This window comes from Ylistrum balloti, unplaced genomic scaffold (genome assembly GCF_031769215.1).
Source record: "Ylistrum balloti isolate Yb309-2 unplaced genomic scaffold, AGI_CSIRO_Ybal_v1 Utg369850, whole genome shotgun sequence".
In the NCBI taxonomy this organism is placed as follows: domain Eukaryota; kingdom Metazoa; phylum Mollusca; class Bivalvia; order Pectinida; family Pectinidae; genus Ylistrum; species Ylistrum balloti.
The window spans coordinates 3,795,217-3,822,149 of NW_026782003.1; the positions used below are offsets into that span (position 1 = coordinate 3,795,217).

General features: G+C 34.6%; 1 protein-coding gene across 1 annotated transcript in view; it reads left to right on the top strand.

The window, feature by feature from the left end:
* Nucleotides 1-26,933, top strand: part of LOC132545533 (jouberin-like) — a 41,122-nt gene that overhangs the window by 2,022 nt on the left and 12,167 nt on the right. Inside the window, exons 6-36 of the mRNA XM_060209218.1 lie at nucleotides 201-270; nucleotides 667-844; nucleotides 926-1,333; nucleotides 2,271-2,346; nucleotides 2,828-3,011; nucleotides 3,163-3,258; nucleotides 4,333-4,426; nucleotides 4,846-4,941; nucleotides 5,357-5,455; nucleotides 6,283-6,408; nucleotides 6,708-6,766; nucleotides 7,605-7,613; nucleotides 11,081-11,215; nucleotides 11,698-11,752; nucleotides 11,950-12,065; nucleotides 12,732-12,897; nucleotides 14,571-14,712; nucleotides 15,006-15,014; nucleotides 17,217-17,269; nucleotides 18,065-18,159; nucleotides 18,441-18,574; nucleotides 18,862-19,002; nucleotides 19,390-19,477; nucleotides 19,714-19,828; nucleotides 20,434-20,544; nucleotides 20,789-20,921; nucleotides 21,293-21,360; nucleotides 22,020-22,088; nucleotides 22,431-22,593; nucleotides 24,709-24,767; nucleotides 25,018-25,109. Of these exons, the coding sequence (XP_060065201.1) occupies nucleotides 201-270; nucleotides 667-844; nucleotides 926-1,333; nucleotides 2,271-2,346; nucleotides 2,828-3,011; nucleotides 3,163-3,258; nucleotides 4,333-4,426; nucleotides 4,846-4,941; nucleotides 5,357-5,455; nucleotides 6,283-6,408; nucleotides 6,708-6,766; nucleotides 7,605-7,613; nucleotides 11,081-11,215; nucleotides 11,698-11,752; nucleotides 11,950-12,065; nucleotides 12,732-12,897; nucleotides 14,571-14,712; nucleotides 15,006-15,014; nucleotides 17,217-17,269; nucleotides 18,065-18,159; nucleotides 18,441-18,574; nucleotides 18,862-19,002; nucleotides 19,390-19,477; nucleotides 19,714-19,828; nucleotides 20,434-20,544; nucleotides 20,789-20,921; nucleotides 21,293-21,360; nucleotides 22,020-22,088; nucleotides 22,431-22,593; nucleotides 24,709-24,767; nucleotides 25,018-25,109 (3,439 nt within the window). The remainder of the gene's footprint in view (nucleotides 1-200; nucleotides 271-666; nucleotides 845-925; nucleotides 1,334-2,270; nucleotides 2,347-2,827; nucleotides 3,012-3,162; nucleotides 3,259-4,332; nucleotides 4,427-4,845; nucleotides 4,942-5,356; nucleotides 5,456-6,282; nucleotides 6,409-6,707; nucleotides 6,767-7,604; nucleotides 7,614-11,080; nucleotides 11,216-11,697; nucleotides 11,753-11,949; nucleotides 12,066-12,731; nucleotides 12,898-14,570; nucleotides 14,713-15,005; nucleotides 15,015-17,216; nucleotides 17,270-18,064; nucleotides 18,160-18,440; nucleotides 18,575-18,861; nucleotides 19,003-19,389; nucleotides 19,478-19,713; nucleotides 19,829-20,433; nucleotides 20,545-20,788; nucleotides 20,922-21,292; nucleotides 21,361-22,019; nucleotides 22,089-22,430; nucleotides 22,594-24,708; nucleotides 24,768-25,017; nucleotides 25,110-26,933) is intronic.

Here is a 26,933-nt window from a genome sequence, read left to right on the forward strand (position 1 = left end):
ATGTAATGTGCAATTATTGAATAAATATTCTGTCACTGTTTTTCATTATATTGATATAAATCATATTTCAATTGTATTTTAATAGAGGGAAACATCTTTTCCAGGTAGCTTAATTACAACTATACATGTCTGATTAGCAGAATATATAATTTGATTGTAATTCAAGTTTATATTCTTACTTATTGTTTTGCGGTTTTCAGAGGGAAAGGACAATGAAGGCTTTGAAATTCTTGATGAAACAAAGAAAACTAAAAAGAAGAAGAAGAAAAGGTATGGCATATATTTTGAACTTATTTCTGTATTGTTTAAGACCTGAAGTAAAATAATTTCATATTTTATAAAATTTGAAAGATTAGAATTTTATCCCATTGCATCATCGGTTATTCTTCTGGGTTTTCAGTTTGTCTATAAGAATTTCAAGTTTTGGAGAAACAAAAAAAATACGCTGAAAGTTTATACAAGTGTTAACTTTGAAGAGTTCTATTTAAAGGTGAATGTACTGATATTAGTTAACTTGTTGAATAATGTAATTTTTAACATTCCTTATCATCAGTTTTCTTAATTGGGTATGTTACCTGAAATCAGTATGTTGTCCATTCCTGCCAGAAGGTAAACTGAATTTTGTATAAACATACTCAAGTTTTACTGATGGTTTTGTACCTGTAGTGATGACTCAGATTTGGCCTCACCTAAAGAGAAGTCAGTGACTATCTTAGAACTGGATCCCACAGCACCTGCAGAGAAAAAGAAAAAGAAGAAGAAGCCACCTGACACTGAAGAGGAAGTTGTAGCTACTGAAGAGGAGCCTCCTACACCCACAAAGACAAAGAAAAAGAAGAAGAAGGCAGCAGACACTGAAGAGGAAGTTGTAGCTACTGAAGAGGAGCCTCCTACATCCACAAAGACAAAGAAAAAGAAGAATAAGGCATCAGATGAAGATCGACCTATGTCACCAGAATCAGAGCCAGCTTCTCCAAAGCCTGCTAAACGAAAGAAAAAGAAGAAGACAGATGGTGAACAGGATGAAGAACAGCCTCTTACTCCACCTGAATCTGAACCTACCTCTCCCAAAGCTGGCAAGAAAAAGAAAAAGAAGAAAGGACAGGAAACAGAGGATGAAGAAGGAGCCATGTCTCCAGATGAGACAGGTGAGACAGCTAAACCAGAAAAGAAAAAGAAGAAAAAGGCCAAGAAGGGAACTGAGGAGGATGAAGCAATGATCCCACCTCCAATGAGTGATGAGGAACAAGCTACAAGTGGTAAAGACAAGAAGAAAAAGAAAAAGAAGAAGAAAGAAGAAGGGGAAGAAGTTCAGGTGAGAAGAAAATTAATTGTTAAATGCAAATGAAGCAGTCAACACAGCCTGTATCACATCAGACTAAACTTTTATATACATATAGATATACATTGTAATACTCTAAACTGACTTTCCTTGTTTCAGTAATGAAATAAGTTTGTAGCGATTTACTTTCGCTAATTGTGAATGCACAGTCTTCATGTGAGCTTACAGCAGAATGTTTGAAGGACAATATTCAGTACTGATCTGTTCTTTGACTAGAAGGACTTTTAACACCTTATTAACATTATATAGTATAAAATACCCAGAGGAATTAACCAGTCAAATTAATTTTCATATTCTGTAGGTGTTTCATGTTCATATTCAGTAGGTTTTTCATGTTCATATTCAGTAGTCGTTTCATATTCATATCTAGTGGGTGTTTCATGCTCATATTCAGTAGGTGTTTTATGCGTTTGTTTAGATAGCAATGTGAAGGTCGATCACAGTTGTCAAAAAGCTTGTATAGCTTTGTATAAAGGTGACACATTCATAGAAATCAAACATACTACAGATCTTCACTGAAGTGTTCCATTTACCAAACACAAACCCCTCAGAATCAAACACTGAAGGGAATAGATTGTCCTGAACAATGAATTAAATAAAGATGTGTTATATGTCTATGTACTGTACAGATTCAGGATATACAGCACATAAGGTAAATAGTCATTTTATAAAGCAAAAAATGTTAACTATGAAAATCTGTCTTTTATTCTCATTATTTGTTTTAATATCATTTGTATTTTGATTCGACAAAAATATATGAAGGTATATCATATGCAAAAAAATGTTGTTTAACATTAATAGAAATTCTGTATTTTGATATATGATCATAATTCTGTATAGTGTTTCAGAATACAAATGGAAATAAGTATTTAAAAATAGGGTTCACTTGGTGATTTATTCATTTGAAATATCTCACTGAATATTACAGGATGCTGAAGGAGAGGAGGCTGATGATGAGGAGGCAGAAGTAAAGGAAGTGAAGAGAGTAAAGAAGAAAGCCCCAAGTAAGTATTAAATATGTAGGTTCCTAAAATGTTATACTGATACATGAAATCAGTGTCTGATTTAGGGAAAAACTGTGTTTAAATTTTGATGATTAAATACTGTAACTCTTTTCCTTTCACTATAATAAGGTCAAACATAATTCTCTTTATTTTCTGATACTCTAGCAACTTTATTTCAAAATGGATTTTGATGAAATTTTATTATTTTGAAGTAGTTCCTCTTTTACTTTCACTCTTGTAACGTAATATCAAATTGAAATTCCTACAATGCATGTTTATTGCACAGAATGTTTTGTTTTTCATTGGATATGCATTCTTTGAATATCTTCTTTAGTTAATCATCAATTAGATAATTATTTTCTCCAGATATAGAATTTCTCATGGCGGCATCAAGGGATTTGAGACTGAAAAGTGATATAATAACTATAATTCAATGAAACACAGATTAAGTATCTTATCTGACCCTTTGTGCTTTTTACAGTTGTGATAGAGGAGACTGAGGAACAGCGTTTGGAAAGGGAGGCGATAGAGGATGAAGGACAGATCATGGCCGTAACAGTTCACCGCACAGATAAACTAAAGAATGATTTTCACATCCTGCACCCTATGGTGCGTGTGCACATTGTCAATGAAGAAACTGGGCAGAATCTCACCAAACAAAGGAAGTAAGTGCTGATGTTTCTACAGAACTTATTTATCATTGTCTTAAGATACTACATACTTTTGAAAATGTATTTATTTAGCAATATGATAGTAATTAAATATACTACGCCCTTTTTGAAAATGTTTTGACGTCATCTGTTTGTATGTTGACAGGGATCGAGCAGTGTCTGCCTATTTTGAAACACAGAATGACAACATCACCCAAATTATGCCAATAATGACCCAGCCATTTGACTTCAAACAGAAAAAGTAAGACAATTTGATCCTGTGATGAAATCTGTTGAATGTCTGTGTCTGATGACCTTTGCTTCTGTTAAAATTTCTTTGAAAACTCCATATTGGTTCATATCATTTTAAACCTCTTTGATAGACTTCATGAGGTGGTAATCCCTATTAGGAACAGTTTATTGTCTCAGGAAGCTGAGATCACAGATTACTATGAAATGTTATTGTTTTGTCCTGGGACAAGAGATTTCACCCTAATTTCAGTTGATAGCATGTGACAGATCTCTAGCATGATGTTCAGTACGGTAATCACCAAATACTACCAAGAGATCCTGGCCCTGGCTGTTCACAGGGTGGTTAACCCAGCAAACAGAAAACTGTGATAAGCTACATATCAGTTTGACATTCATATGTTAAATTCAACATAATCAACTATATTAACTATAATTAGGTGGAGTTATTGTAATCATATAAGTGCTCTGCTAGTTGTGAGATAACTTTTAACTTCCACTTTATTACATTTGACTCTTAATACACTATTGACAGAAAATCCTGCAGATCTTTTTGTTTTCTAAATATTAGTGCATTACATCTATCAGCATGAGCAAATATGGCACCACATAAACAAGAGTATGACTGTCTCTGATTTTTACCGATTATTTGGGAATTTTTTGCATTTTTTGTTAGGGGGCAATATTTTCACCTATTTTGCTAGTTGTGTCATACAAAAAGAAAGTTAAAGATCTCTCTTAAATTGAAAGAAATAAGACAACATTGATATTACAATGATATGAATCTTTGGAAAAAGGAAGTATGTTGTGAATCGGAAATTAAGGAATGTATAATTCAGCCATATTACTTTGTGGTCGTGTGTAAGGGAGAGAACTTGAAGCTTGGGAGAGTGTTGTAATAATTTGCCCATAAGGAAATAGAACTTCTCTTCCTGCTGTCTTTAAGAAAAGTAATTTCTTTTTTCCAGAACTTACGTTTTGTTTTCCTTACAAGTGTCCCATTTGTAACTGAATTTTGGGTGCCCTTTTTGCTTATCATGGCAGTGCAGCTATCAAAATGAAAAATTTGTGTTTAAATTGTTTACAGGTCCGTGCTTCCAGTTTGGGAAGAATTGCTGGTCTTCAATGAAAACTTCAATTATTTTATCAAGGACTATCCCAAAGTCATCATATTTTTTGAGGTAATTATTATTAACACCAATTTACATGTTCTTCGATATTACAGTAATAATATGATGCTTTCGACATTGGTAAAATTTGTACTGTGATATCATGTATACTTTATAGTATAAAATAAGACTGTGTTGATACAAAGTCACTATAGTACAATTGATATATGTTGTACTGTACAGCTGCTGTAAATTAGAAAGTAGTAAAGTGGATATTAAATTCTACAAAGTAATTCCACTTTGAGGTGGAAATTGAATGTTTGACAACTTGATGATACTCAGACTTAAGGGGGAAAATCTCAGTCAACAATTATTTACATTTCTTTAAAAAAGCTGGTTAGGTGTCCACAATCAAGCGATGATTGTTGTTTTGTTTGTCATAGTTAAATGGAAGGTACATTGTTGTTTATGGTAATTTTTTATTTCCTCAGTTATTGGACTTTGTCAGCATGACGACAGCAAGTCGACAGTATGAACAAAGCAGAAGTGAAGGTGGTTGGCACAGAATTGCCTGGGCCTTCCTCAAGGTATTTAAAAAATGTTTCAAATCCTTGACAAAAAAATAATTAAAATAACCAGGTACATGTTGATAGTTATTTAAAGGTAAAAAATTGTTATTTAAAGGAAAAAGAAATCATTAATAAAATTTTCATATTAACAAAGGTAAGTCACAGTTCTAAATTAAGTGAATTAAACGAACATTTATGAATAGAAAAAATTCATTTAGATGAGATTTTCTGCAAGAAAGAAACAAGATATGTCACATATTCACAATTTCTTATCAACTGCCTATCATTAAATTAAAGCAAACCTAAATCCTGTTTCCAATGACAACATTTAAGGCATGTTGTCTTAGACTGCTGACTTTTCCACTAATAATACCTTCACCTTCACCGATACCTGGTACAGCTATTCTGATGAGATTTGTCCTTATCCCTTAAGGTGAAAGGTGTAAACAACAAAATGAATGCTGGCTCCAAAGTGCGCCTTCAGCTGTTTGAACCTGTTTACAAATTCCGTGCCAAGCCAGGCCAAGTGGAGGTAAGTTTCTATGTTAGAATTTGAAGGGGTTGCTGTGTAATTATTTTCGTTCATATTTTGCCATAGTTTCATAGAATTTGAGTTTGAATAAAGGTTTTGTTGTGATGTCAGTATTTTCTTTGTGTTTTTTTTTTTAGAATTTTGCTTTGCAGTTATTTAAACTTCTAGGCCATTGGCTATGTTATTTCAGCATTGGTAGCTTCCAGTAATCACTTCTAAACTGACTGAGTGCCTCAGGTTTGATGTTCCAACTCTTCAGATCTCATATATTTGTTATAAATAATTACTGCTTGATAAAAATGTTTTGGGGAGCATGTATTTGCTGCTTTGTTGGTCTGTCTTTCCATTCATCATTTTTGTCTGGAGCATTTTGAAGCAAGAATCATGAAACTTCTCATATACATTAGTCATACTACACTGCTAGTGTACCAAAATTAGGGGCTGCAACATCTTGATTACAGAGTTATTGCCCTTTGTTAAAATTTCATTTTCATACCTTTAAGTTGCTTCTATTTTAATAGGATAATATATACATTGGTATTACTAAGACAATGTTCAGTGAATCAAAGCCCACAACCACATAATTACAGAGTTATTGCCCTTTGTGAAAACTTTAATATTCAGAGCATGAATTTGCTTTTATTTTAGCAATAATAATGAAACTTGGTGTATACTTTGGCCTTACTTAGAGTTTGTACAGTGTACCAAATTCAGAGCCTTGAAACCCTTTTATTACAAAGTTATTGCCCTTTGTGAAAATTTTTTGTCCAATAGAGTCGTGTTTGGAAGCATTGATCAGTTTTACTGATACTCTTGTTTTTTATTAGCTTTGGCAGTGGTGGAAGACCCAGGGAAGACGTCCTTACCCTTCCACTCTTTACGTGACCCTGAAAGGCATCACACCACCTGATGTTGTAGAACCTGCCATGCGCTCTATGTTCGCAACACAGAAGGTAAGTGATAATAAGTAACTTTACCATCAAAATAGATGAAGGTATGACAAAAATAGCTTTCAGTGATTTTGTCTACCAGTCTTTTTATTGACCTTGTAATATTTACAATGTTAGTTGGAGGTTTAACCACTAAATGCTTTATATATTGAATACAAATGATTACAAAAGCCAAGTTGTACTGCAAAAAAGATTTTGGATTTGACAAATGAATTCCATCACTCCAGCATGAGATTCATATTTCATGTTTGATGTGAAATTGATAGTTTATATAAAGGTGTTGCAATCACGTGATGTTTCAGGAAATAGGAAGTAGGACATATGCAGATATGAAGAAGAGCACCAACTGGTCAGATGCTAGGTAAGGTCAGATATTTGCTGTGTTGTAAGGGGCTCCATTCATGTTGACTATATGTTTACAATCATGTCCACAAATCTCCTGTTACACGTTCCACATTAGGGGAAGCACCACCTTAGTGTACAAACCACAAAACTCAGTAGGGCTCTAGTGTTGTCAACTCTGTCGATACTTCTATAGTTGAAGAATGATAAGTGCTTAGTTATATTTAAGGTCAAAGTCACCAAGACATACCATTTCTGTCACACAATTGTTTTTACATCTATCTCACTGAAAAAGAGGTATTCATCTTCCAGATGGTTTTGTGATTTGACAAAAAGAAAGAGATAAATAAAGAACTAAAAACAAAACAAAAAAAAAAGAACGAAAAAAAATGTTAAACTATTATTTTTTGTTTTTGATAAACTATTTTTAATATTTTGAATTTGGTCATCAAGTTGAACTCCATACTACAGATATAGATGTTAACGATAGATCGTAATGACTGTATTTTTAGCACTGTCCACCTATTTGTCCACCCTTGTTTTCCCAGAGATCTCTGAATTCAAAAGTCCTGAAACTTTATAAAGTGATTCAGGGAGATCTTCTCAATACCAAAGTTAGTGTTTCTGAAAAAGTAAAAAAAGTAACTGGGATATGTAAATACTGAAACACACAGTAGGACCGTTACTGTCCTTTCATTATTCTAGTCACATATCACTTGTTTTGTGTCACAAATTTTCAGTGGTTTTACATGTTTAGATATTTTGCATGCCATATTATTTTAAGTACAATCAATTATCATACGACAATGTACTTTTAACTCTAAATACTGAATGTATTCTGCTTTTTGTTTTCTCAGGAAAAAGAGGTAGGTTTATCTCCCCCTTGTGACATGACATGTTTTTTTGTGTGTATAACCACTACAGATGCTGTCTTTGTAGTATAAATTTAATAGTTATAGACTAGCTAGTAAAGTCCTAGTGACTTTCCTGATATTGATAAGTAGCGATAAGTTCAGTGTAAACCAAAACAGAAAAAAAATGAATGATGAACCCCTTGTGCTTGATTCTTATTTCCTTTCCCACAAATAACCTTAAAACCTGTACCAATTTAACAGATTTTTCACCATTTAAGTTTGAAATATCATGTTTTAAATACTTTCCTGACTTCCATCCCTGAATCAGCTGTCCATTTTTGTCTGGCTTCACTGATCAGATCCTCAATTTTAACCTTAAATCAACTGATTGTGATATTTTGAGGGTCTTAAGTGGTCAGATACATTGTAAACTATGAAACTATGTATTAATGTTTGGATCTGAGTGATAAGGTAACAGTTTTTTTTGTGTAAGCTCCTAACCAGGATGCTTTCATTGTAACTTATATGAAGGAAGGCATTTTGTCATATGTTAAACCTGTGTTGGAAAGTGTTACATACATGTGTGAAAAACCAATCCAATTATTCAGCCAATTTTAATAACATTGACACTTCTCCCTTCCTTCAGTCTTTATCTGTAGAAAATACTCATTTCAGAATTAAGACTTAACAGTATATTCCAGTCCTCTGTTAAGACTTTACAGCGGCATCCAATATCTGTGATAATTAAGATTTCATAACAGCTTCCAGTCCTGTGATAATTAAGATTTTATAACAGCTTCCAGTCCTGTGATAATTAAGATTTTATAACAGCTTCCAATCCTGTGATAATTAAGATTTTATAACAGCTTCCAGTCCTGTGATAATTTAGATTTTATAACAGCTTCCAGTCCTGTGATAATTAAGATTTTACTGTATCTTGCAGTTTCTGCGACAATTAAGACTTAACAGTATCTTGCAGTTTCTGCGACAATTAAGACTTAACAGTATCTTGCAGTTTCTGCGACAATTAAGACTTAACAGCAGCTTCCAGTTTCTGCGACAATTAAGACTTAACAGAATCTTGCAGTTTCTGTGACAATTAAAACTTAACAGTATCTTGCAGTTTCTGCGATAATTAAGACTTAACAGCAGCTTCCAGTTTCTGCGACAATTAAGACTTAACAGTATCTTGCAGTTTCTGCGACAATTAAGACTTTACAGTAACTTCCAGTTTCTGCGACAATTAAGACTTAACAGTATCTTGCAGTTTCTGCGACAATCAAGACTTCACAATATCTTTCAGTTTCTGTGACTTTTTACCTCCAGATTTGTATGTTTGCTACTTCTTGACAACTTTTATCACCATTATTTTTCTTATCTGACAACACATTGTAGTATTTTTTCAGCTTATGATATAGAGGTCACAAAACTATTCTTTTGTTTAGAATCTTAATGCTAAAAAAAATGTTAACAGTTTGTTACTAAAAATACTAAGTGTACACATTTTATATAGGAATATTTTTTTTAGAAATGGTCCCATTCCTAGCTTTCCTACTGGCCCTACCATAGAACATAGAATCATTGTAGTAACACTCACACACCCACATTTTCTGTAATATGAGTTATCATGTTGTTAGTTGTTACAACAACTCCTAAGTTCTGATGTTTGTATAATTTCACAAGGCTATAACTTTTATCCAGTACAGTTATGTTGCAGCAGCTATGTTTCAGTGTATCATATTATCATATATGTGCCTGATCTTAGACATTTTCTATTTATCAAGTTACTTTGAAGACTTGAAATTGTTTAAACTTGCAGTTCAGCATTCAACACAGTTAAAATCTAGTACAATTAGAACTTTGTGAATCTTACTGTCAGATACATGTAAATCCGTGTATATGTAAATATTGTCTAAATATTTGAGAAATGTTGTGGTAAGTATGAAGTTGAGGATATGTTTGAGTAGTTTTTAGAGGAGCTTTGGAGGTTGTAATGGCTTCACCTTGTGGCCAGTACAGAAGAACTTTGATTTAGTAAGAACCAGTTGCCACCTAATTGAGATTTTGAGTTTGGTTAAAGAGCCTATCGCTAGTGAACAAAGATTTTCAGTTTGTAAGAGCCTGTTGCCAGTGAATTAGGACTTTGAGTTTGTAAGAGCCTGTTGCCAGTGAATTAGGACTTTGAGTTTGTAAAAGCTTGTCACCTGTAAATTTGGATTTTGAGTTTGTAAGAGTCTATCAAAAGTAATTAAGGATTTAGAGTTTGTAAGGGACTGACAACATTTAATAAGTATGGATGGTCAGATGGGGCAGTGGTAGTGCACTTGCTTTTCATATAGACGCCCATGGTTCGATTCTCACAACGGGCATGAAAAGGTATAGGGTTACTTACCAGACCTCATGGGTTTTCCCTGGGTACTCTGGTTTCCTCCCACAGCAAGACCAATTTAGCACTTCCATCCAGGCAAACAACAGGGATTAAGTTGTAAAAGCTTGTATCTCAACTGTTGTAAAGTAAATAAATTTTTAATGAAATAAAATTTTTGATTTAGAAAAGGTCAGATTTTGAGTACAGATTTTGAATCAGTGAGGTAATGATAAGATTCAGATATGACATTTTAAATCTAAAGAAATGTATATATTTATATGTGGTAAGTATGCAGATTTCTACCAGGTGAGATAATGCTAGGATAAAGCATGGTAATAGGACGATAAACTTAAATGGGCATGTTATTCCTGTAAATGTATCTGTATGCATGCAGCATGTGGGTTCATTAATGTGGAGTGATAAAACCTAATCTGTGATAATTCATCATACTCAGTTCTGTATTGTTACATTGTAGAAGGCATGGAACCCTTAAAACTGTCCCTTTCAACTTTCTTTAATCTGAATGTTTGGCAAAAGTAGTCCCCTGTTTTTGATAAATTATACCATATCTGTATATATGGTTTACTGCTATTAGCTTCAACAATTTCCCTCTGGAAATGAATAATGAAAATAGATTTTACAATTTTCTCAATAAGATTTGTTATGTTCTAAGTAATGATCAGCTATAATATAAGTTCAGACAATATTGTTGGACTGTAATACTTTGCCTTTTTTTGTTTCTATTGATATTGTAAGAACAGAGATTTAGATTACCTCTATACTCTACAGAATTCCAGTCTGCATTATATCACTTGCCTCTATCTCTAAAAACCTGTCACTGAAATGATTCCTTGTCACTGAAATTTCTTTATGATGCAAATATTGCTGGCCATGCCAATTTAAAATTTAGTTTTAAATACATTTTATTTGTATAATCACAACTGTAATAAAAAAACAATTCAGGCTCAATTTAACACAAATTTTGTTGTGCTGATACTAAGTGATTTGGTAAAAATATTAATTGCATAGAAAGTGAACTACAAATAAGAACCATTACAGTACAGTGGTTAGTATGCTAGCACCTTACTTACCAATTTCTTTTGATTGGCAGAGAGATAGAAAAGAGGACACTCTCCTCCTGGTCCAGATTGGTCGGTCAGTTGTGTCGCATCCCTAATCGATTAAAGCTGACTCTACAAGCTGGCAGGAACGGATGTTATGTGGTGAAATTCTCACATGATGGAAGGTAGGTGTGGAGGTGGTATACCTGTATTTTTGTTATATTACATCATTGGATGTTTCCATCTTATACTACTCCCAAAATTATCTGGCCTGGTCAATTTTACACCATGTGTCTTACTTCCTCTTTCACTATAATATATATACACAACATATAATTACTTGTATCCGATTTGTCAGCTTAATATTATACTGGAGTTGAATTGCTATGCTTAATATTTAAGGACAAATTTTAAAAGATTTATCATGGAATCAGTGTTTCAAATAGTGTTGATTTTTTTTATTACTGCAAGAAACAATTTAAACTAAGTTGTGTTTTATAGTGGACACATTTGTACATTATTTTCAGTATTTCAAAAAGTTTTGTTTCCAAAGGAAATTTGATACAGAATATATTTTTTGGGATTCTCAGCATTCAGATCATTAACATAGTGATAAAAACATTTTATGAACGGTATAAGAATGTGTATATGGTTTGTTTTGTTTTAGGAGTTTAGCATGTGCTTGTCATGATAGGGAAAACTTTCCAGTTCTAGTCTATGAGGTATGTATTCTTTCACTATTAACTTTTTCATACCAAGTAGTTAGGAAACATCCAGAAAAAAATGGACATTTAATACAGATGACTGTTTTTGTCAAATATAAGATTAAATTCTGTCTGCAACAGATTGAAATATCACTTCTTAGAAGAAAGCTAGTGTTGGATGGTGTATTTAACATTGTCCTTGTCTGTAATTCTAGATTCCGTCTGGTCAGCTACTTGGCAAGTTCAGAGGTCATTTTGGCATTGTGTATGACTTGTCTTGGTCCAAGAAGGATACCCACCTATGTTCTGCATCATCAGATGGCACAGTCAGGTAAGTATTTCCCATAACTTATGAGGACTTTGAACTATTACATGTCCTGTTAGATCAGCCATATTAGAGTTAGTTACTTCAGGGGTGATACACACAGCCTATGTATATACAGTATTGGCGTTATACTTACCACTACATGTTAGTGTGTCCATTATCTCTTACTGTGATTCGTTGTTTACTCTTTCTTTTTGATATCCTTCAGTAGCTTAGCACAATGTGACAGATAGGATTGTTGCATTTCTAGACCATTTCATTATGTGTTGGTTCTGGTATCTCGTTTTTAGTAGCACCTTTCTATGTGGACATCGTCATCCATTGAACTCATACCACTTGATAAATGCTACACCTGACAAAAATGGCAACGAGAAATACTGATTAAAATACAGGAAGATGGTAACAAGGCTTTCAGATCATAGAAAGTGGAGTGGGAAAGGGGAGACAACTTAAAGTTGATTAGAATGGTTGGTTATGTTCACAGGGGAGGTTGTCTCCCATGAACCTATGTACTCTGAGTGAGGCAAACTTTCAGAAATGTTTAATTAAATATTGAAGATCTTTTTAAGTTTGTATTCCTGTAGTTTACAAAGATATAAATGACCATGCAGATCTAGATTTGTGCACAAAAGCATGTAAGTTATGAAACCTTTTTTTTGTGTGTTTTTTAAGAGTATGGAATCTGGATAACTTTGATACCTCAGAAAAGTTATTACCTCATCCTGGCTTTGTGTACACTGCACAGTTCCATCCACGTGTGGAAAACATCATCACAACAGGTGGATATGACCAGGTAGTGCGAGTCTGGGATGTGGACGTGGACAGCGTGCATGGACAGGTATGGTATTTCACACACACAATTTACCTGTTGCCTTTCACTGTTACATTTCACTATCTTGTTTCACAATGACATTTTTCATAGTCACAATTTACAAATACATTTCACATCCACATTTCACAGTCATATTTCACATTTACATTTCACTTTCACATTTCACATTTGGCAGTCACATTTTGCATTCACATTTCACTTCATTTTTAACATTTACATCCACAGTCACATTTCACATCTACAATTCTCAGTGATATCACACTTCCACCTTTCACTATCACATTTTTTATCATATTTCCATACTCATTACTCAGTCTACCTTCTTGATAAAAACATTTCACAATGACTGAGTTATGTGAAAATAAAGAAACAATACCTTAATTTCATTGATCTTCTTATTAGTAAAAGATCGAGCTAATTAACAAGGTAGCAAATAACTCGTTAAGTTAAACTTTTGAACGAGGTGGAAAGATATCACCTTGAGTTGTTGTAAAGTAAATAGAATTCAAATATTCTTGTAATGTTATTTATTGCATATTGCAATATAGGCCTATACATGTATTTGTTTTGGGACAAATTATGAAAAGACATGAATATGTATTGGGGCAAATTATGAAAGAAATGAATATGTATTGGGGCAAATTATGAAAGACATGAATATGTATTGGGACAAATTATGAAAGACATGAATATGTATTGGGACAAATTATGAAAGACATGAATATGTATTGGGACAAATTATGAAAGACATGAATATGTATTGGGACAAATTATGAAAGACATGAATATGTATTGGGACAAATTATGAAAGACATGAATATGTATTGGGACAAATTATGAAAGACATGAATATGTATTGGGACAAATTATGAAAGACATGAATATGTATTGGGGCAAATTATGAAAGACATGAATATGTATTGGGGCAAATTATGAAAGACATGAATATGTATTGGGACAAATTATGAAAGACATGAATATGTATTGGGGCAAATTATGAAAGATATGAATATGTATTGGGACAAATTATGAAAGACATGAATATGTATTGGGACAAATTATGAAAGACATGAATATGTATTGGGGCAAATTATGAAAGACGAATTATTTGACTTCCATATAATCTCTTAAGCATTTAATACATTGTATAAGATTTCATGCATAATGCTGTAAAATATTAAACAAAAGAGAAAGATGGCTTGTTGAAAGAAACAGACAGTATCTTGAGTTTTGTCAATTTACTTCAAAACACTTATCATTGTCAGTACTGTATAAGAGGGAGAATAATACAGCTTTATACCAGCCAGCTGATTAGGTCTAGAATATCCTAATATTGATACAAAATTAAAAGGATGTAACTTGTGGTCAGGTGGCGCAATAGTAACGCACACACCTTTCACCTAGCCATCCGGGGTTTGATTATCAAAACAAACATGAAAAGGCATTAGGTCACCTGCCTGAACACCTGAGTTTTCCCCAGGTACTCAGGTTTCTTCCCACAGTAAGACCATCTGCAGGCTTCCACCCAGGCCAGCAAGAATCATTAATATATATGCTGAAATTTTGTTTTGCAGTTGATGTAAAATAGATAAAGTTTGTATCTATATTTATTAAAAGGATGTTACCAAGATACACTTTCGGTTGTAATGTTTCTGACTTCAGAATATTCAATGTTTCAGTTAAAACAGGAAATTGAGAACCACAAGGGCCATGTGAACTCCCTTTGTTTTGATGATGATGGCCAAAAGCTGTATACAGCTGACAGTGTCGGTGATATCAATATCTGGAATGTATACGTGACAGAAAAATCCAGCCAGAAAGGTTAGTCAAACAGAATTGTGTATTTCTTAAACATGGAATGGGCAATCTCCCAACCATCAATGATAATTTGTATGTGAAGACAACCCTTAACCACGTATTTTTAATGAGTAAATTCTGCAGTCATATAAAAGGTGTCATTATCAATCATAGGTTTGACATACATAAGGAGTTAATAACATTGATATTTCTTTTAAAATTCCTGTGTTACACATTGTAAGTTATTATTATTACAAGTTATGTTTTATATGTTTGTCACCCTCCACTGATGTATACTGTTTGGATTTCAATAACAGGACAGTCCGGTAAGACAATGAACATCAGTATTTTTATCTTCTGGTGGATGTACTTTTAATTTTTCAATAGAGTAGGAAATTAAATCATCACCATGTACATTTTGAATAGATGTTCACCACTAACACATTAAAATCTAATCATATTCATTTACATCACTTATGTATCGGGTGTCTACGAGGACGAAATGTCCCCCAAAGTCTGTTGTTTCTCTGTTACCGTATTTTATTCTGTTAATATTTACAAAAAAAAAAAACTTCCTTGAATTGAACATCTTCAAATCTCACTTGTAACAAAATGGTCAGTATGTCTTCATCTGTGATAAGTTTGGTGCTGGGCCACCTAGTTCAGTGGGTAAGGCATTAAACTTTAATTAGCTGAAGTGTGTGGTTACTTCTCAGGAGGCTGAAAGCCTGTATGTTGTCCATTACTACATGGAGACCCTTCCTCTTTGGCATGAACAGTCTAATAACAAACCCACCAAACAAACAGCCTGACATAAATTAGATACTGTATACCAGGATATTTTCATCCCTGGTTATTTTCACCCTTGTACCATTACACATGAATTCACCTTATGATCATTTCACCCTCTGAGTGTTATATAATGGTAACTTAGCAAATGTTTGTCCCCGTCTCAAATTCAGTTGCAAGTCCGATTGTTAATGAAGATTGTACTAAAGTGACGCAAAGGAATAACAGAAACACAAGTGAATGGCACCTATCGATTAAGTATATAAATACAGAAGAGCCAAATGATGAACTAAACTGCATCATACAGCTGTTTAGTCCTTCTAGGACTCGTCAGTGATGCTAAAGGCCTAAATTTTGAAATCTAAGAGACAACTGAGGAAAATGAAATATGATCGAAAAGAAATGTCAAAATCTAGATGTAGAAGTGCACTACCTGAAGTTAGTTAAATTTTGTAATTTTCACCTATTTGATCATTTCAAAAGATCAATATTTTTCTTCTGTTCTGTCCTATTTTAGACTGTTTGTAAAGGTCAGTGTTTGTCCTCATTTTGGGGCTTAAGTCAAACTCTCAATGAAGGTTAATATGTGTATATGTGTCTAGTTTTCTGCCCAGAGTCTGACTTTCAATGAAAGCCATGTTGTATCTCCTGTCCCACAGACTGTGTCAGTGAGTTATTTTGAAGGATTTCTGAGTTGGTTGAAAAGTCACATTATCCAAAACTATTATACTGAAATCTCCCACATGTTTCACAATGAACATGTGTGAAATAAGAAGTATAGGAAGAATTGTCACTACCAGGAAAAACAAATTTGCAGTATATTGTTGTCAAATCAAATTACATTAATCTGGTAAAATACACTAGTACAAGACTTAAGTAAATACATGTAGATTCATTTTCATATCATTGTATGCCTGAAGTAATGTTTATCTAAACTTGGTGTATACTTTGGGTATAATGAGTGGAGGGGACAGTGTGTACTACAACATTAACATACAGATGTTTTTCCAGCATATATCAGTGTATTTTTTTCTTAACTAATTTTTAATTATCTTTCTTCTGGCTACAAGTTTTATTGTAGATTGGTTTAGGTTACATCTCTGAATAATGTAGAGTGATGGTTAAAAAATCTCTGAATAAGATAAATGATAGGGTATAAAATGATTGTTTCATCATGTACTGAAGACAGTGGATGGTTCTCTGTATTTTCCTCTTTACATTTATATCTGCAATACATGTGTGTAGACAGAGAGAGAGAGAAAGAGAGAGAGAAAGAGAGAGAGAAAGAAAGAGAAGGAGAGAGAGAGGGAGAGAGAGAGAAAGAAAGAGAGAGAGAGAAAGAGAGAGAGAGAGAGAGAGAGAGAAAGAGAGAGAGAGAGAAAGAGAGAGAGAGAAAGAGAAAGAAAGAGAGAGAGAAAGAGAGGGAGAGACAGAGAAAGAAAGAGAGTGAGAGAGAGAGACAGAGAACACAAAATTCAAGTGCTTCAAATGTAGTGATATATGAATTTAAATAAGTTTGACGAAAAGCTTTGTTTAGTTAATCCAGCTTTTTCACATGAAATATAAAATTTTTTACTCCTTCATACAATTGTTACCTGTAACAGAAGTTTATGGTAACACTATGTAAATAGTGAAGGTTTCAGATGGGATACAGAATGCTTGCATACATAAAGGTTGTCTCGGGTGTTTATATGCTGACAGTCTAGAGATGCTAATAGTCTTAACGACATCTGTTTCAGGTTTTCTTAGAGACTGGACACATTTCCAAAGCCTGTCTGATCCTGAAATGAAGGTATATATACAAATTCCTTTATCCTCAGCTTATTCAAGTTATACTATTACATTATCTAATGTAATATGTAGGGTAAGTTTGAGCATTGGATATGTACTGTCAGTTGGTAACATAACTGTGTTCATGAAAGTATGATTTTGTATTAAGTTTTCGTATGCAGCATTTCATGCCAAGTATATTTTTGTGTGAGTATTAAATGACACTACTACAAGAGTATCTGTCTGGACATTAGTTTGATGTTATCAGCTTATTTACGAAATATATATTTTTGTAGGCTTTATTTTACCCATTCACCATTTTATGTATTTTAAGAGAAAACAATATTAAAGAACCAACACTCTATATGTCTCAGATTGCGGCTAGGTTCCTGAATGGATACCAGAGGTTTTCTGTAGAGCTCCTTACAATGTGGTCAACATAAAGCAAAAATAATGGATTCTCAACATCCAGGAACTCTTGTTGTAGTTTTATGGTAGACAAATTTGTCAACATATTTTGACCGCTATGCATCCTGATGGCGGGCGCATAGCGGTCAAAACATGTCAACAAATTAGTCTACCATAAAACTACAACAAGTGTTCCTGAATGTTTAGAATCCATTATTTTCGCTTTATGTATTTTAGTTATGTTAGCGAATAATGATTACAGATTGTCTTCCAGTCTAAGAATACTCCTTCCATTCTTTGACTGAGAAACACTTGTTCCCGGTTGTTTATATGACCAAACTAGTGTCTGAATACATTTGCCTCTCTGTTAAGTCCTGTTGTTAAAGCTAGGCTTGTTTCTATGTTATAGGATGTTTCTATCAACTACATCCAGCTCCACCATAGTGGGCGTCGCCTGCTGGTTCACTGTCGTGACAACATCCTCAGGATGATGGACCTGCGCATGTATATATATCCTATCTGTTTTATTTGATGTCAAATTTTATCTTGAGCCAACAATTTTGAAATCTTATTTTTTGAAATTTGAAATCAAAGTAAAATTTAAATTGAAAAAATAAAATTGAAATTGATATTTAAGTACTGTGTGTATGTTAGACTTTGTACCAGATGTTTTGACAGAGGATTGTGTGTATTCTATGGGAAGGTATGATATACTATAACAATCTCTATGACGTATTCATTGATCTTTATGTTATCGCGATACTAATGAACTATATCTTTCTCAGACAACGAGTGATGCAGAAGTACATTGGAGCATTGAACTTCCGGGAACAGATCCGGAGTTCCATCACACCTTGTGGGTCCTTTGTGTTTTCTGGAAGCGAAGATAACTACGCATATGCTTGGAACACAGACACTGGTGGGTGTACTTTACATTTACAACATGTTACTAACAGTATACTGGCGGTGAAGACATAACAGTCTGATGCTAATGTGTGTGGATGTTTAGAGTAATTACTGAAATCTGAGACTCTGAATGTTATGTTGTATTACAGCAGGCGTCTGTAGCTTTTTAGAGCAATTACAACATACTAAGATTCTTTAGTGTTGCTACATATAACCGGGAATATCTTTTAAAGTTCTGTGTAGGTTTTTTTCAGTAATTATAACAATCTGAGACCTTTAGTATTTTTTGTTGCCTTCCAGGGGACCAGGTGGCTATGTACTCGGAGCTAAACTACCGTCACCCTGTGACAGACATCGAATACCACCCCAGGGACCACATGTTTGCTACATGTTCTTTAGGAGACAATCAAGCCATTGTTGTATATGACTATGATCCACATGGTAAGTTAGTTCTATTACATTTATATCTAAGTAAGAAGATAAAATACAAGACCGTATTGTTATAAATTTCAGGGTATTCATATTACTTTGAATTGATATTAAACATTTGATTACAAAATTAAGGAGTTTAAGGTACTCAGAACTAGATTTATTTACTGTTGTTTTGAGTTCAGGGATTCACATGACAAAAATTGAAGAGAGTAACACAAGTTTATACCTTGTGTATGTAGACGACTGTAAATGAGTCAAGTGTTAACTATCTTATATGTGTTTCTGTTTATGTAGAGTCTCTGTTTCCAGCAGTGTTCAGCTGTATACTCAGTCTTAGGATGGTAGAGTTCTCTGTGTTGAACAAAATGTTTTGAACTCTTTCTCTCCTTTATTTAGTTGCTCAGATGGACGCAGGGCTTACTCCTAGACAGATTGTACCAGACCCAAAAGAGGAGTTAGACACCATGCCTGCCTCTACTATGGGGTGAGTTTTTACTCAGTTATAAGGAAATTGACACAATGTCTACCTCTACAAAGTTTAGCCTCAATGAAACAGATAAACAATGTGATATGCTACTTTGTCATATATATTCGATGTTATCCGACTAGCTTACATCAGTGTTGTTTCTGTGAGACATCTGTATTGTCAGCCTTTATGATAATGTATCTGTGGATTCTGTTGATATAATATACTGATACATCTTTTATTAAACTGAACAGCACCACAAAGCAAGAAGAAACACTGATGTCTTCCAGTGTCTTAAATAAAGAGCAGTTTGAGGCCCACAGCACAGCAAGGCTACAGAAAGTGATGAGGAAACTCAATGCTGCAACGGTAATATTTATTGTCAACTCCACAATGATACTATCAAAATGTCAATTCTTCAATATCAGTCCTTTTTAACTGATGCTGTCCCTATATCTTTATCAGTCCTTTTAGGCCTTGTTGTAAATAATATAGCAATTCATTCAATGTCATGTACATTTAATTTGCCAGTAGGAAAATTAATATGTTGCCATACATCTTTAACATCACATGTTAGTGTAAAATGTATTATAAAGTAACTGATATATAACAGCATAGAATAAAGGACTTGGTCACATAGTGTGATGTCATAATGAACAATACACATGTGCCAGGAATTTCAGTATTTCAGGGGTCAATTTTCACTAATTTACCATTCTGAAGAAGCCCAAGCTTAGGAAAAACTGGTCAATATCTCATAACAAAGAAAAAACACTTATCCCCTACATGTGTCATTGATTACACTTCTTAGCTTGTCCCTATTCTTTGATCACCCTGCATACTGGGAAGTATTCAGACCAACCAAGGATATCAGGAACCAACCCAATCCCCCACTAAAAGCGTTGGTTCTACACTTGAATCTAAGACCTATAACTAATGATGTCCTGTATCAGACCTATAACTCTCTGTTTCAGTCCCAGATGTTGTCAGGACCAGTAGACCTACCTGGAATGCCAGTCTCCTCTCCACGACTAGCTCACACAGGATTCCTCTCTCTGGACCAGTCAATGACACCAAGGACCATGGTAGGTTGTTCAGTGTCAGTTCTATATACAGGTTTTAAATCCGAGGAATTAGACTGACCCACTATTGTTTCAATGTAAACCTATCACACATTCTCTGGTTAGACAGTCCCATTACCATCCTCTAAAATAATTGTTAAGTAGTATATCAGGTCAGATGACCACCAACCCTTCTTACTGAATTCCTAAGTTCCTCAATAACATTGGGACATGTAGCAGTGTATGTCCAAATTTTTATCAATTTCAGACTACTGGGCCCCAGGCATTCAGTCCACACGCACCGCGGACAATGACAAGCATTGTGCAGCAACAACAGTTTAACTCACAGAAAATGTACATGAAATCTTCAGATTCAGATTGGCGACCTGGCTTCCACGAAGGTAAAACCAACATTGTCCACAACACTTACACTGTGATCTACCATACGTTGATGTACATATGTAATTATTCAGAGTAAATAATTTTACAAAAGGGTGTTATTTTTACACTCAGTCAAGGAATCTTTTAATTTTTGTTTTGTTTGTAAATCAGATATTAGTTTAAATAAAAAATAAATTATGAATCAGTGTAATAGTTTTGGATGTATATATCTTCTCATTGGAAGAAGAATATTTGTATTTATTATAAATGTATATGGTTCTACAAGATGACTGTCACATATTTTCTATTTCGTTTGTAAATATTGTGTTACGTCTCTAAGAGATGAATTAAAATTATTCCTTTTGTAAATATAACCGTCACTTTGTTTAAGTTGGCCGTTCAGGAGCCAGAAGTTCTAGTCCTACATTCATAGGAAGACCTCCTCAGATAGCTTTAACGGTAGGTTTTCTTGTTCAGTTATCTCCCTTTGTTTTCACACGTTAATACATTGAGACCCACATCTTGCTATCTGGCATTGCTTGTTATACCTCCAAATATCTTGTATTTGACATTTTCTTTGTATTTGATATCATACATTTATTAACATTACCTCAGGTTAATACAAGGATTTATCCTCCTGGAGAAAAGATATTCACCTGCAAAATCAGTGTTGGATGACATCATATTGAAGCCAAACAGGTGTTGCTGGAGCCTGTCTGCTCCAAAATCTGGCTGGTTTTATGTTATCAATAACTGCTACACTGTTTGTCTCCAATGATATGTTCAACGTTTTTTAATGTAGTTTGATTGGATTAAAAAGTCAATGTCACAAGAATCCCTTGATGGCTAATTTTATATCTGGGTAAACAGGCAGACAACATTTTACCTGTTATATCAACCTGACACACAGGTGATTGACATTTCAGAGTTAATATTTTGGAAAAAAACTTTACATACACTTCTCGGCCAAGAAAGGAAAATTATTTTTATATCACATGTATCATATTGTGCATAACATGTTATATGTTTTAACTGACATTATTATGTATTGTCTATATTACTAATATTATTATACAGTAATTACATATTGTGTATATACAACTCTTTGTGTGTTATAGGCACAGGGGAATAAAGCCCAGTTCAGCTTCCAGGCCCCAGCAGGCAAGGCTGTCCCAGGCTACGGAGTTGTAAGTATAAGTCTTTATGGGAGATGCCATCCCAGGCTAAAGAGATGTCATTTTAAGCCTTTATAGGAAATGACGTCCCATACTACCCAGTTGTAAGTTTATAAGGCTTTGTGTCTCAAAAGCAGAGAAATTCAGTCCTAAAAGATAAAAAAGAAATTCATATCCATTTGTCTTTCTGATACATAACACAGAAAAAAGTTATTCCATTGAGTCAGAAATTAAGAGATAAAAATGGTTCATGATGATTTTTTATGAAGTAAAGTTTAATTTTTAGATAGATGGAAGTTAGTTATCTTACATGAAATATTGGAAATTTTTGATGTAAGTTGTTATTTTGATCAGGTGAAAGCACTTTATGACTACCGCGCCCAGAGATCAGATGAGCTAACAATTTTCAAGAATGACGTGATTACAGTTCTGTACAAGGACAACGAAAACTGGTGGATGGGAGAACTGCCCGATGGTCAACAAGGATTCTTCCCGGCCAACTATGTTTTGGCAGAAGGTAGCAACACCTTGCAGGATGCTTTTGTAGTCCATGCATAGCACTCTGTCTCAGACTGTCTCTTCTGTTAGCTTATGATGATACCTTTATCAATCTCCCTGTTTAAACATCACCTTTATCCTGTCACTATGTATCCTATACTCCTTGTCTTGAAGTGTATTCTTTATCCATTCCCCTATGTAGCCTTTACTCTTTGTCTTTCTGCCTGTGCATCCTTTATTCATTACCTTTCCCACTGTGTATCTAAATCTGCTCCTGTTATATCTAACAGCCTTTTATCTACATATCCTTTTACTCTTTTTCCTTTCCAAGAATTTATCCTTAATTTTTTTTGTCCTTCCTTTATTATCCTTTATTTGTTTTCCCTCCCTCTGTCTGTCCTTCTCTGTTTGGCCTTTCCTTGTGTATACTTTACTCTTTGTCCCTCTCTGTGTATTCTTTACTCTTTGTCCCTCTCTGTGTATACTTTACTCTTTGTCCCTGTCTCTTTGTATTCTTTACTCTTTGTCCCTCTCTGTGTATCCTTTACTCTTTGTCCCTCTCTGTGTATCCTTTACTCTTTGTCCCTCTCTGTGTATCCTTTACTCTTTGTCCCTCTCTGTGTGTATACTTTACTCTTTGTCTCTCTGTGTGTGTATCCTTTATCTCTCTGTGTGTCTTTACTCTTTGTCTCCTCTCTTTGTCTCTCTGTGTGTATTCTTTAATCATTGTCCCTCTCTGTGTATCCTTTACTCTTTGTCCCTCTCTGTGTATCCTTTACTCTTTGTCCCTGTCTCTCTCTGTGTGTATACTTTACTCTTTGTCTCTCTGTGTGTGTATCCTTTACTCTTTGTCTCTCTGTGTGTACTTTACTCTTTGTCTCTCTGTGTGTATACTTTACTCTTTGTCTCTCTGTGTGTGTACTTTACTCTTTGTCTCTCTGTGTGTGTATACTTTACTCTTTGTCTCTCTGTGTGTATACTTTACTCTTTGTCTCTCTGTGTGTATACTTTACTCTTTGTCCCTCTGTGTGTGTATCCTTTACTCTCTCTGTGTGTATTCTTTACTCTTTGTCCCTCTGTGTGTGTATACTTTACTCTTTGTCCCTCTCTGTGTGTATACTTTACTCTTTGTCTCTCTGTGTGTGTACTTTACTCTTTGTCTCTCTGTGTGTGTATCCTTTACTCTTTGTCTCTCTGTGTGTGTATCCTTTACTCTTTGTCCCTCTCTGTGTGTATACTTTACTCTTTGTCTCTCTGTGTGTGTATACTTTACTCTTTGTCTCTCTGTGTGTGTACTTTACTCTTTGTCTCTCTGTGTGTATACTTTACTCTTTGTCTCTCTGTGTGTGTATCCTTTACTCTTTGTCCCTCTCTGTGTATCCTTTACTCTTTGTCCCTCTCTGTGTATACTTTACTCTTTGTCCCTCTGTGTGTGAACTTTACTCTTTGTCCCTCTGTGTGTGTATCCTTTACTCTTTGTCTCTCTGTGTGTATACTTTACTCTTTGTCCCTCTCTGTGTGTATCCTTTACTCTTTGTCCCTCTCTGTGTATACTTTACACTTTGTCCCTCTCTGTGTGTATACTTTACTCATTGTCCCTCTCTGTGTGTACTTTACTCTTTGTCCCTCTCTGTGTGTGTACTTTACTCTTTGTCCCTCTCTGTGTGTACTTTACTCTTTGTCCCTCTCTGTGTGTATCCTTTACTCTTTGTCCCTCTCTGTGTATCCTTTACTCTTTGTCCCTGTCTCTGTGTATCCTTTACTCTTTGTCCCTGTCTCTGTGTATACTTTACTCTTTGTCCCTGTCTCTGTGTATACTTTACTCTTTGTCCCTGTCTCTGTGTATCCTTTACACTTTTGTCCCTGTTTCTGTGTTTCCTTTACTCTTTGTCCCTGTCTCTGTCTATCCTTTACTCTTTGTCCCTCTCTGTCTATCCTTTACTCTTTGTCCCTGTCTCTGTGTTTTCTTAACTCTTTTCCTTCCATATATGAATCCTGTATTTGTATTTGTCCTTCCTTCTGGGTATCCTTTATTCTTTGTCTTTCCCTCTATGTAGCCTACACTATTTGTCTTGTCTTCTGTTTATCCTTCTATCCCATTCTCTGTTCACATTATTTTGCTCTGTGTCCTCAGATGGAGATGAACCACTGTTTGATACCTTACCTTCACCAGATCGGAGTAAGGGCAAAAAGGTAGTTATATTATTTATATACAAACTTTGCATCAAAATAGCTATATGCCTAGACTTCTGGTTTACGTATCGAAGGATTAATTACTAGATTAAATGTGAATATTTGTTTTTTGGGATCTTGAAAGTTTCTACCATTTGATACACTGATTAGCAAATCGTCTGGAAATCATGTGTTGCAAGCAAGCAAAGAAAAATGCAGAAAAAATGAAAATTTATACACTGTCTTTGTTTGTTTGTTTGTTTGTCTATAGGTCACAGCTGTGACAACAAAATCTGGGGAGTTAAAGTTCCTCTCAGGAACTGAGGAATCTGATGATGACATCCTGGAAGGACGTAAGAAAGGGTAGGTGTCATTAAAACTGTTTTATCATTTCAGCACAGGGTTCTGTTCATATGTTTTATAAGTGTTTTTTCAAATATTGTTAAATGATAATAGCAGTAAACACATTTATAGAACAACATGGATATTTGATCTGTGTTACAATGTCATTGTATCCCACCAATTATGTGTTCTTCAAAACCATCAACAGGAGAAGCATTCTGTTGAAGACAATAAAATCTGACCCTCTGACAAACTTTGGCCCTCATTCTGTGCCAGTAGTTTGAAGATTTAACAGGTCTCCTGATAGCATTTATCCAAGAAAATACCTGGTGGGGACTGAAAATTAGTGTAACAATGTTACGGAAAACACAGTAAAAACAACAGATTCCAATGTCATGATGTGTGTACTGTAACCCTATGATGACTCCTGCCCCAGATTGCAATGTCATGATGTGTGTACTGGTCCCCTATGATGACTCCTGCCCCAGATTCCAATGTCATGATGTGTGTACTGGTACACTATGATGACTCCTGCCCCAGATTGCAATGTCATGATGTGTGTAATGGTACCCTATGCTGACTCTTAACCCAGATTCCAATGTCATGATGTGTGTACTGGAACCTTATGATGACTCCTGCCCCTGATCTGATGATGGTGGGCTGATCAAATTGCCCAGTGTCCACACTCAAGTGTCTGTTGTCCATTTGTCCTGAAACAATTCTTATTATCACTACTTCTTAAGAAGAACTGGATGGATGGATACTCCAAAGGGTACTTTCACTATCTACACTCCCGGAAAATTTCCTGGCAAAGTTGAAGTAATTTGATTGGTGTAGAATAGATATTAGGGGAAAAAACTGACCAATCACAGACTGATATGCTCGTTTGTAGATTAAAAAGGAACAACACTCACTGTCAAAGCCTATTCAATTGATCATTATGTATCCACAAGGTGTTGCACATTGAACCTTCACTTTTACCATGAAATGTTCCAGGGGTGCAGAGAGCGATAGTGAGCGTAACCCCTGGAGTATCTAGGTGGTTTTGGGCCAAATGTGAAAAAAACAGTCGGCCATCTTGGATTTTAATACTTATAGTTTGTTATTGCAATATCTTGAGAATCACATGATGGATTTTTTTCAAGTTTAATGTAAGTTCACTTTGGTCCTTAGTCTTGCATAGTCAATTTTGTGGCTGGTCGGAATAGTAAAATGGCTGACAGACATCAATCTTGGTTTTTGGTAGTAATAGGTTGTTTTCGCTATTTGTTATCTTAAGAAATATTGGATGGATCTTTCTCAAATTTCATATGAAGGTTCCCTCTGGTCCCCTGTTGTGCCCTTCTGATTTTTGGGTACACAAAAAATGGCAGACAGGTGGCCATCTTGGATTTGACAGTTAAAGATTATTGCTATTTCTTAAGAGGAATTTTTCTCACATAATAGCAAAACAGTGTTATTAAATGATATTTAATGTCTCCTACTCCTGACTTTAATTAATGAAAGAAATATGTTTGGTGTTTAAAGACTAACTTGGTATGAGTGTAGCATATATAGCAATTTATTAAAGCAACATTTTCAGTGTTGTATATTATTATAACCAGCTGTTGTTACACAGCTATGTGTACAATAAGAGGTATAATTAATGTATTGAAATATATCTTTGTATAAGGTATTCTAGCTCAGTTGGTAGAGCATTTACCAACGTAACCTCAGGTAAAGATTCAAAGTGCATGACTTGACACACCTTACCCATAGCAGTTTGTGTCTCTCAGGAAGCTGAGACACGGACTGGTCTATGCTTTCTCAGCTGTGTCCCAAGGAAAGACACTATACCCTCTTTGT